Consider the following 12,186-nt stretch of genomic DNA (forward strand, 5'->3'; position numbering starts at 1 on the left):
GGAAGCTCTTTTCTACTCTTTTTTTTTTTCAGGCAACTGGGGTTAAGTGACTTGCCCAGGGTCACACAGCTAGTGTCAAGTGTCTGAGACCATATTTGAACTCAGGTCCTCCTGACTTCAGGGCTGGTGCCCTATCCACTGTGCCACCTAGCTGCCCCAGGAGGCTCTTTCCAGTATTGTTCAGGCAGGTGAAGCACATTTCAATTCTACTGAAGTATCTGATGTCAGATCACATAAATGTTCTTAGAAAAATGAATGATAATTATCTGGATTAGGGTTCCAAGCCTGTTCTTAAGGCCTCTGAACAACAACAAAAAAAGATCACACAAAAAGATATTCTCTTAATGTATGGTATTCACTGGACTGCTGGTTTTAATTTCTGATTTGATCTCATTTATTATTTGCTACTAGTGAGTATGATAATGAGCCTTTCGGATAAGCCAGTTTAATAAACAATGATAATACTTCCTGAGGGTATAAAATTATTAGGACCAAAACCTTTGTGGGCAGAAAGAGATCTCTTATATACACAGAAATCTAGATTGAATCAGAACCAGAATATTCAGTTTTTAAGAGATCTCCGATAATATATAATCAACACCATCACCTCTCATTTTACAGATACAAAAATGGGAGCGTAGAGTTAGCAGAAGTGACTTCACAAACATCCCATCCCCTGCTAACAGCATAGCCACGACCAAATCCAGAGTTTTTGGCTCCCATTCCAGAGCTCTCTCTCTTATATCGTGATTATGCCTAATGTGGATTAAAGCTCCAACGTTTGGTATGGTTAAGTCTTGTGAAACAAAGGAGCTGACTGATATGCTCTGCTTGGCTTTACAGAACAGAACTAATATGAGAGTTTCAGGAAAATAGATTTTGACGAGAAAGAATAATCCAAAATAAAGAAAGAACATACTAAATATTAGAGCTATCCAACAATGGAACTGATTGTCTTGGGAGGCAATGATTTCCGTGTTACTAGAGGTCTTTAAATGGAGGATGAATATTTAGTTATTTTTTAAGGATACTACAAACTCCCAACTCTGAGATTCTATGTATACATTGGAATGTCAGTATCTAGCAGGTGACTCAGCTGCTTGGACATAAAATACGCTGAGTTTTTACAATGACAAGTAGAGCATCTCTAGAATTGACTAAATGCCTTCATTGGGTAAACTTACAAGCTCATAATATGAGACATTGGTAAAAATGGGTTGTTGTAAAAAAATGTCTTTACTGAAAATATCAAAGCACTTACTTAGATCAGTGGTAACTAGCTTGGTCAAGCATCCAATATAACCACCAATGTCTAACTCACCAGAAAGGAAGTGAAGAGTTTCATAAACTTACGGTTTCCACAGTTGAGTCCACCAAGACCAAATGGGCAACTACAAGTCAACAAAGAGAAATTTATTTAGATCTTGGATGTTCTGAAGAAACAAATTTAACAAAATTCAAGGAGAGTATTGAGCCTACCTCATGCAGGTTTCATTTTCAAGTCTATATCCATCTTCACATGCTGAAAAAGGAGGAAACAATCCATGAGCAGCTGGCCATCACCACTCTGGCCATAGTCCTCAGCCCTCTCCCATTAGAACCACCTGAATTCTGCAGTTGGGACCCTGGTAGGAAGCACTGATAGGGACACATGAGCATTATCATCTTCCCCAGGACCCAGTCATGATGCCAACTCTTAGCCATATCTATACCCCTTCTTTTCTAGCTGCCTTTTATCTGTTATCTTTTTCCCTTTAGAATATAATAAACTCTTTGAGAACAGAGACTATCTCCCTTATTCAAATAAGCACTTAGCATACTATTTGACACACAGTAAGAACTTTAAAAATGTTTTATTATTCATTCATTATTTGTCCAAACCAGAGCACAATTCAACTTTCTATGACTGAAGGGTTTTTTCCCCCTTTTTTTTCTCCTTTTTAGGCAATTGGGGTTAAGTGACTTGCCCAGGTTCACACAGCTAATAAGTATCAAGTGTTTGGTCTGAGGCCGGATTTGAACTCAGGTCCTCCTGACTTCAGGGCTGATGCTCTAACCACTGTGCCACCTAGCTGCCTCAATATCATAGACTCTTTGGGATCAAAAGGGTTTTGAGATGAACTTATTACTCTGACAACACAATGGTTCCCAACTGACTTGTAAAAACTTTTTCTTCTGAAAACTTTTTACTGCTATCTTTTATTTTGTTTTTATACAACTTTCATTTCCTTTTTTTCACTTCTAGATTTTTTTAATTTATAAAGCACTTTGCTGCCAGAGCACTTGGGACACTGTACATCATCAATAAAATAGTATTAACATAATAATAACAATAGTAATAAAATGGAAATGCTCTGATCTAAAGGTACCCACATAGGCAACTGGGGGGATCATCAAGAGAGGTGATTTTTTTAAATGACCATATAGTTGAAGAACAGATGGTAGCTTCTATTTTTTTGTCTTTTCATTTTTTTTCTTTTTGGTTCCAAATTCTCTCATTCCCTCTACCCCTTCCTCCACCCACTGAAAAGGCAAGAAATATAATACCCATTATACATATGAAGTCATATAGAACATCTTCTCATTAGTTATGTTTTTTTAAAGCAAGAAAAATAAAGTGGAAAAAATATGCTTCAATCTGTACTCAGAATTCACGCATTTTCTCTCTGGAGGTGGGTAGCATTTTTTCATTATGATTCCTTTGGAATTGTCATGGATCATTGTATTGATCAGAATAGCTAAGCTTTTATGGTTAATTATGGTTACAATGTTGCTGTTATTGTGTACAATGTGCTCCAGGTTCTGTTCATTTCACTTTGCATCTGCTCGTATAAGTCTTCCCAGGTTTTTCTGAAGCCAACCTCTTTATCATTTCTTATAGCACAATACTATTCCATCACAATTATATACCACAACTTGTTCAGCCATTCCCCAATTGATGGCCATCCCTCCAATTTTCAAGTCTTTTCCACTACCATATATGCTATATATATATTTTTTGTACAAATAGGGGTCCTTTTCCTTTTGATCTCTATGGGATACAGATCTAGTAGTGGTATTCCTGGTCAAAGTTTATGCACAGTTTTATACCTGTTTGGGCATAGTTCCAAACTGTTCTCCAGAATGGTTGGACTAGTTCACAATTCCACCAACGGTGTACCTATTTTTCCACATTTCCTTCAGCATTTGTCATCTCTGATAGGTGTAAGGTGATATTTCAGAGTTGTTCTAATTTGCATTTCTTTACTTATTAGTGATTTAGAGCATTTTTTCATATGGCTATTGGTAGCTCTGACTTCTTTGGAAAACTGCCTGTTCACATCCTTTTGACTATTTATCAATTGGAGAATGGCTATTATTTTTATAAATTTGGCTCAGTTCTCTATATATTTGAGAAATGGGACCCTTACTAGAACTTATTATGAAAAATTTCCCCTGGTTTCTAATTTTGGCTACATTGGTTTTGTTTGTGCAAAACCTTTTAAATTTTATGCAATCAAAATTATCCATTTTACCTCCTGTGATCCTCTCTATCTTTTCTTTGGTCACGAACTTTTCCCTTATCCATAGATCTGACTAGTAATTTTTTCTATGCTCCTCTAATTTGTTTATGATATCACCCTTTATCTCTAACTCACATACCTATTTTGACCTTATTTTGAATATTTAGTGTGAGATGTTGGTCTATGCTTAGTTTCTGCCAGACTGTTTTCCAGTTTTCCCAGTAGTTTTTGTCGAATAAGGAATTCTTATCCTAACAGTGGATCTGAGTTTATCAAACACTGTTACTTTGATTGTTTACTTCTGAATATTCTGTACATATTCTATTCCACTGATCAACAACTCTTTCTTATCTAGTACTAGATACTGTTGGTGATTACTTCTTTGTAGTATAGTTTGAGATCTGGTACTGCTAGGCTGGCTTCCTTCACTTTTTTTTCATTGATTCTCTTGATATTCTTGGCTTTTTGCTCCTCCAGATGAATGTTGTTATTATTTTTTCCTAGCTCTATAAAATAATTCTTTGGAAGTTTGATTGGTATGGCACTGAATAAGTGAATTAATTTAGGGAATATTATCATTTTTATTATATAGGTTCCACCTACCCATGAGCAATTAACATTTCTCTAATTGTTTAGATCTGTATTTGTGTGAAAAGGGTTTTGTAACACTTTTATTTTAAATAGTAAAATATTAACTTAATTTTATAATAAAAATATTTAATTTCACTCATAGTTACTTTAAATGAAATTTATCTCTTCCTGTTGGGTTTTGTCAATAATATATAGAAATGCTGATGATTCATGTGCCTTTATTTTATATTCTGCAACTTTGCTGAAGTTGTGTTTCACTAATGTTTTTTAGTTGATTTTTTCAGGTTCTCTAAGTACCACCATTATATCCAAATATAACCTTCCATTCCTAACCTTCCTACTCCTTGTAACAAAAAGAGAGAGAGAGAAGAAGAAGAAGAAGAAGAAGAAGAAGAAGAAGAAGAAGAAGAAGAAGAAGAAGAAGAAGGAGGAGGAGGAGGAGGAGGAGGAGAGGAGAGGAGGAGGAGGAGGAGAGGAGGAGGAGAAGAGAAGAAGAAGGAGAAGAAGAAGAAGAAGAAGAAGAAGAGAAGAAGAAGAAGAAGAAAAGAAGAAGAAGAGGAGGAAGGAGAGGAGGAGGAGGAGGAGGAGGAGAGGAGGAGGAGAGGAGAGGAGAGGAGAAGAAGAAGAAGAAGAAGAAGAAGAAGAAGAAGAAGAAGAAGAAGAAGAAGAAGAAGAAGAAGAAGAAGAAGAAAAAGACAATGGTAGAGAGAATTCTGGGAAGATGGCAGAGTAGGTCAGAAAATTTTTGGCTCTCCAATTTCCTCCACAAAAAAAGACAGAACATCAGAATGTAGAGCACAGGAAATAAACAAAAGTTGGAGTAGAGAAGTTTTCCTCTTAAGACAACTTGAGAAGACCCCAGGAAAGACTTGACCTCCAGGGTAGAGGTTTGGCCTTAGTGAAGTGCAAACACCTTAAGGCCAACTCAAGCCCTGGGGGCAGCTGGGTTGAGGGGCAATCTCAGCCTTAGAAACTTTCACCTCAAGGACAGTTGTGGGGGTTTAATGGCTGAGTTGGAGAAGATTGAAGGACCTTCCACTGTTGAGGATGCCAAACACAACTGTGCTAACCAGACACTTCCCAAGCTATAGCTGTGGGGAGAAGGAGCCAGCATACACCTGCAGTAGCAGAGGAGCAGGGACCTTGCTGGCTATGGGCACTTGCAGAAGAGCAAAGTCCCTGGTTTCAGTTCCAGAGCAAAGAGGACAGACGTAGTTTGCAGCCACCAGAGGGACCACAGGAAACAAGCAGGACAGAGTGGCTAGGGGTCCTAGTCGTGGCTTTGGAGTGGAGAAGAGAGCCCAAGGCCCTGGAGCTTGGGGCGTTATTCCCTATACCTGGAGAATAGAACTTGATTACACTAATAGCTGCTAAAAACAAAATAAAACCAAAAAAAGGTAAAAATGAGTAAGCAAAGGAGAAAGAACCCAACCATAGATAGCTACTATGGGGATGGAGAAGATCTGGGTTCATATTCAGAAGAAGATAATGGAGCAGAAAAAAAGCCACTCCTTTTTCAGTGAGAAACATCAAATGATCCCAAGCACAAAAAGAGTTCTTGGAAGAACTTAAAAAGGACTTTAAAAATCAAACAATCGAGATCAAGGAAAAATCAGAAAACAAAACAAGAGCAATCCAAGAAAATTAAAAAAACTGTGAAAAGAAAGTCAACCAACTTGAAATAGAGAATCAAAAACCTAAGGAAGAAAACAATTCCTTGAAAATTTGAAAAAAGAGGAAGCTAATGACATTCTAAGATACCAAGAAATAACAAAACAAAATCAAAAGAATGAAAAAATATAAGTGAATGTTTCATCTCATCAGAAAAACAACTGATCTGGGGAACAGATCAAGGAGAAATAATACAAGAATAGTTGGACTATCAGAAAATTGTGATAAACAAAGAATCTTGATACAATATTACAAGAAATTATCAAGGAAAATTGCCCTGAAGTTCTAGAATAAGAAGGCCAAGCAGAAATAGAAAAAATTCATTGATCACCACCTGAAAGAGATCCCGGGGGAATACTTACAGGAATATCATAGCTAAGTTTCAAAGCTCCCAGGCTAAGAAGAAAATATTGGAAGTGACAAGAAAAAAACAATTTAAATATCATGGAGCTAGGACATTTAATGGTCTGAAAGACTTTCAGGTATTTGTTACAAAAAACAGTAGAACAGGGAAATTCGACATATAATATCCAGGAGAAATATAAGGCAAACATTAAGGACCAATTATAAGGGACTCAATAAGGTCATATTGTTTACTTCTCACATGTGAAAATATTATCAGTACTCTTATGACCATCATTTGGGTAGTCTGAAATAAAGACTTGGGCTGAGTGATTCTAAAAAAAATAAAACTGTAGTAGGGGGAGGGAGGGTAGAACTGGAACCTTACTCTCATTGGGAATAGGTTAAAGAGGAAACAACATATGTATCTAGAAGGGTATAAAAGTCTTCTAAATTCAAAAAGAAACAAGAGGGCAAGGGAATAGGGTTGGAGAAGAGGATAAGAGAGGGACTTTTAGAGGTGTCAGTAAGTTAAGTAATAATAGGAAGACCAGGGAGCGAGTAGAAGTAAAGCAGATGAGTAAGGAGGGATAAGGTAAATATGGTGAGAAGGATAATAAGGAAAAATAGGAAGAAGAAAAATACACAACAAGTAATCATAGCTTAGAATGTGAACAGGATGAATTTACCCATAAAATGGAAACAGATATTAGATGAAAAATTTGAATTCAACAATATGTTGCTTTTAGGAAACATTATAAAGATGAGAGACACAAACAAAGATAAAATAAAGGTCAGGAGTAGAATTTATTGTGTAAAAAAAGTAGGGGTGGTAATCATGATCTCAGACAAAGTTAAAGCTAAAATAGATTTAATCAAAAGAAAAAAATAATTGTTTCAGGCCATTTAAAATAACTAGACAGTATAAAATACCTGAGAGTATACCTGCTAAAAACAGACACAGGAACTATGTGAACATAAAGATAAAACACTTTTTATACAAATAAAGTCAAATCTAAATGAAGTAATATTTATTGTTCATGGGTAGGTAAAGCCAATATAATTTTTAAAAATGACCATTTTACCTAACCAATCTATTTAATAAACGCCATCGCAATCAAATTACTAAAAAATATATTTTGCTGGGTTAGAAAAATAATTCTTCTTTCATCTGAAAGAACAAAAGGTCAGGAACTTCAAAGAAACCTGGGGAAAAAAGATGTAAAGGAAGCAGATTCAGCAGGATCAGACCTTAAAATATATTATAAGGTGAGAACATTGTTGAAGTGTAAAATGGATAATTTTGATTATTTTAAATTAAAATTGTCTCTGATAAATAAAACCTATGTAGTCAAAAATAGAAGGAATGCAGAAAATTGGGAGGCAACTTTGGTAGACAATATCTCAGATAGGATGTGATTGGGTTGGAATATTGCTGTGGTGTAGGAAATGATAAGCTGGTCGATTTAGAAAAACATGGAAAAACTTGGACCTATGAAGGAAGGTGCTATCCACCTTCAGACAAACAGATGAGAAGTGGAAATAAGCACAGTATAATCTTACATATATGTATATGAGTGTAAATGTGTATATTTGTGTATATTTACAGATATCTGATGCATATGTATATATATCCACACTCAGTTGAACCCTTCTTGGGGGAGAGGGGAAAAATAAAGTAAAAAGCACACAGCAGAGAAGAAAAGAAAGCTATAAGGAAGTAAAGCTGGGCAGCTTTAAAAACAAAGTGTAGTATTTATTAGATAGGTTTCTTAACATGGAGATTTATTATTTTATATTGAATCCTCTCTTATAATCTGCTGCGAACATGGCAATGTTTTTTTTTCTTGTTTTGTATTTAAATTTAAAATAATTTTTTTAAATTTACAAAAAAAAAGGTCAGCAAAAATTAGCAATGAATCGATTAGGTCTGATTGTATTTGCATGTTCCTCATCCACAGTATCCATTCTACCTCTGCAAAATGAGAGGGAAGTGCATTTTTCCATCTCTTCAACTCATCAATTCTTAACTCTAGCTGTCAGGAAGTTTGTCTTAGACCTGACTAACTAACTAATTTCTCCTCTTTATTCTTCAACACAAGTTAAGAATTTAATTGACATAACTCTTAAAAAGGCAATTGTCTTCTCTCCTTGTAACCAAACCCTTTAACTTTGTCTTATAAGCCTTCCGAGCACATCTAGGTGGAGCAACAGATAAAGCAATGTGAATTCAGATCTGGTCTCAGACACTTACTAGCTATGTGACCTCAGACAAATCATTTAACCCTATTTGCCTTAGCTTCCTCAGCTGTAAAATGAACTGGAAAAGAAAATGGCAAACCACTCTAGCATTTTTGCTAAGAAAACCCCCAATGGGGTCGCGAAGACTCAAATAGGACTGAAATGACTCAACAACAATAGCACAGGTCTTCATCTCAAAGCCTGCAGTCTTTCCTCATAGATTCCATTTCTCAGACAGTCATTTTTGTTGTAACATGTGACTATAAAATCACAGATTTAGATCTGGAAGATTTAAACCTGAGAAGTCCAGAGCCCTCAGTTATAGATGAGGGAACTGAAGCCCAGAGAGATTAAGAGACTTGTCCAAGCTCTAATGTGACAGAGCTGGGGTCTGAACCCAGTTTTTGGGTTTGTTTTTTTTTTACTTCAGATCCAGTTGATGTTGAATGGGCAAGTGATAAAAAATGAATCTATTTCTTAAACTGTGGATCAGAGACATATCTAAGTGTAAGGACCCAAGAGGAGGTGGGAATGGGCAGGATGGATCACATGGTGTAAAGGAAAGACGACTGTTGCTTTAAAAAAAAAATCCAAACTCAGAGCAACTACTGGAAAACTCAGAAAAGAAAAGCAAGCACAAGGACGATGCAGAATTGGACACTCCTGCACTTTAGCTTTAAGTGAAACTTTTTAAACACCTTATTTTAAACTATTCTGATTGGGGAAGGCTTTTGACTGTCACTTTGGAGAAATCTCTGAGCCCTGATCTGAAGCACCCTTTAAGGAGAGGCTTTGGGAATGTCCATGAGTTTTTAACACAGATGGCCAGAAGATGTCGCTATAAATCCACCCAAAGTACGGCTGAAAGGCTCTCCCCAGCACTGGGCTGTTGCAGCTCTGAACCTGGCGTTCCATTGGTGAACAATATTATCAAAGGATGACTACAGATTTAATAATTATCGACTGAAGATGTTGCTCAAGGGACGCATGAATTGCCTTGGCAGGAAGACAAGAAGTTGGTGGAGGTTTTATGTAAGACCTCTCTTCCTTAGGATCCCTCCCAACCTTCATATTTCTGCAAAGTTGTCTGCTCCTGCTTTATATAATTCTGGTAATTATTTGACGACTCTGTTTGGGGCCAACATCTGATTGGTGAGATTTCAGAAGAGACGATTTTAAAATGGAAGGAAATGGTTATGGCTGACGGGGATCAAAACTAGAATAGGTTAATGATGCGGTCAAAAACATTTAACAATGTACACTATTCATAGAACCAAATATGCTCAGACCCTGCTCTGTTCCTGCCTTCCCCAAGGGGCCAGAGGTCAGTCCTTCCTCCTCATTTCCTCTGGCACACTGAGAATCTCTCAGCAGGCAGAGAGGTTTCAGTAGAAGTCAACTTACTCTCTGAAACAGGGCACAACGTGGACCTGGCTGGACAAACTAGCCTTTCTTGATGGCACAGGAAATGCTTTTTTATTAAGCCAGATGAACTAGGAAAAGGAAGGACTGCCTGCCTGTCAGCCAGCAGAACCTCTTCTCCTCTCTCCCCTTCTTTTCCCTCCCATAGTTTGCATAGATCCTTTTATGTAGCTGGTGGTCTGGTGGGAAATATAATGCCCACACATCCTAGGTGCCCAAAAACAGTGGCTGGGCTGACACTGGAAGGCATTATAAACCAGCTACACATCTCACATGGTAATAATAACTAGCATCTATTATAGAGGGCTTTAGGGTCTGCTAAGTATGAGATAAGGGCTATTACCACCCCCATTTTATAGATAAGGAAAGAGCGGCTGAGAAAGGTCATCTTTGGAGCTGAATTCAAACTCAGGTCTTCCTGACTCCTAGTCCATCATTAGATCCAGTTTATCCTCTTACTGCCTACGAGAGCAGATAGCTTCATATTCTAAGGAGAGTCTATTGGCCTGCCCATCTATCTTTCAATTACCCCCTAGCCAAAATGCATTCCTTGGTATTCCAGTCCTGGACGGAAAAGATGATTTTTAACATTTAAAAAGGGCTCTATGTCCAAACATAACAACAAGGACCACGTACAAAGCTGCCTTTCCTGAAGAGCTAAAGTGATCTTAGGATGGCTCTGGAATACATTTAAATACTCTAAATCCAATAATCCCTCAGAAAGGGAATGCGAGGCTTTTATAGATAAATTTCCTATAACTCCTTTCACCACTATCTTTTTTTAAATTTGGATTTTATATGTCAATACAAGAATATTTACTTGAGCAAGGAAAACTGTCCTATACCGCCATTAACTTTTTTTTTTAACTAAGCAGAATGAGTTGCCATTCACGCTACTTTTGAGATTTTTACAAGTCCTTGATGATTGCAAAGAAAGGAATGCCAGGAGCTGAACTCACAATTTCACTGAAGAACTGGTCCAATTAATCAGGGCTAAAGTTGCTAACAGTTTCACTAATCTTCCAGTTGTTTCTCTTGGGTTCTGTAAGTCCCACCTTCCTGTCCAAATATAATCTTCTACCCCTACCCTCCCTAAGGAGTCATTCCTTGCAAAAAAGAATTTAAAAAGAGAGAGGAAAGAAGGTCAGCAAAACTAAGCAATGAATCGACCAGGTATGACTATATTGGCATGTTCCTCATCCATAGTATCCATCACACTCCTGCAAAAAGAGTTGTTCAGTCATGTCCCTATTTGGGGTTTTCTTGGTAAAGGTACTGGAGTGGTTTGCCATTTCCTTCTCCAGCTCATTTGACAGATGAGGAAACTGAGGAAAACAGCGTTAAGTGCCTTGCCCAGGGTCATACCACTAATAAGCATCTGAGGCCAGATTTGAATGCAGAAAAGGCGAGTCTTCCTTACTCTAGGCCCAGCGCTCTATCCACTGTGCCACCCAGCTGCCCTCTGCAAAAAAGAGAGGGAAGTGCATTTTTCTATCTCTTCAGCCCATCAATCAACTCCAGCTATCAGGAAGTTTTTCTTAGGCCTATTTACTTTACTACTCAATACAGGTTAAGAATGTAATTGACATGATAACTCCTTTTTTTTTTTTTTTTGGCTAGGCAATGGGGTTAAGTGACTTGTCCAGGGTCACACAAAGCTAGTAAGTGTTATGTGTCTGAGGCCTGATTTGAATTCAGGTCTTTCTGAACCCAGGGCCGGTGCTCTATCCACTGCACCAGCTAGCTGCCCCTGACATGATAACTCTTACAAAGGCAACTGTTTTCTCTTGTTCTGGTCGAATCTTTTATCTTTGTCTTATAGTTCTTCAGGTCTTCAGGGCCTAGGTTTATCTTGTATGATATCCTATAGGAAAGGCAGTTGCTGTTGTGGTTGTTGTTTGTCCTTCATCCTCGAAGAGGACCATGACGAGATGGAGGGGATGCCATGACTTACAAGTGAATTGGTTTTAAGGGAGGGAGGGCTGTGCAAAGTCACCAGCCTCACTTTCTCCTCTGGAGCCATCTGGGTCCAGTGGCAAGAAACAGATCAGGATGGCCCTGATAGGAAAGACAGTGTGGTACAGTAGAAGGACTGCTGGTTTTGCAGTCTGAGTAATAAGGCTCAAATCCCAACTTTGCTACTTACTTACTATGTGGTTTGGTTTTTTTTGTTTGTCTTGTTTTGTTTTTTTTTTACAAGAGAGGCTGGACTAGATAACCTTTGAAGTTATGATTCCATGATCACCATGGAAATGTCCACCAGACAACGAACAGTTTGATACTGGGGTTAGGCAGACAGATTGGAAGCTGCATGTATAGTGAAGAAATATGGCAGAGTGGAAAGCATGCTGAGCTTGGAGTTGGGAGAATGTGGGTTCAAATCCCTATTCATACTTACTAAGTGTACAACCCTTGA

General features: G+C 37.7%; 1 protein-coding gene across 2 annotated transcripts in view; it reads right to left on the minus strand.

Moving 5' to 3' along the window:
• HEG1 (heart development protein with EGF like domains 1) overlaps positions 1-12,186 on the minus strand; it is a 125,093-nt gene that overhangs the window by 25,747 nt on the left and 87,160 nt on the right. For both annotated transcript variants that reach the window (XR_002324410.2, XM_020985998.2), the window contains exons 14-15: positions 1,480-1,522; positions 1,354-1,391 (exon numbers count right to left, since the gene is read on the minus strand). Coding sequence is in view for 1 of the 2 variants with exons in the window: in XM_020985998.2 (XP_020841657.1) it covers positions 1,354-1,391; positions 1,480-1,522 (81 nt within the window). In the remaining variant the exon portion in view is untranslated. The remainder of the gene's footprint in view (positions 1-1,353; positions 1,392-1,479; positions 1,523-12,186) is intronic.

This window comes from Phascolarctos cinereus, unplaced genomic scaffold (genome assembly GCF_003287225.1).
Source record: "Phascolarctos cinereus isolate Bilbo 61053 unplaced genomic scaffold, phaCin_HiC Scaffold_726;HRSCAF=1367, whole genome shotgun sequence".
NCBI lineage: Eukaryota > Metazoa > Chordata > Mammalia > Diprotodontia > Phascolarctidae > Phascolarctos > Phascolarctos cinereus.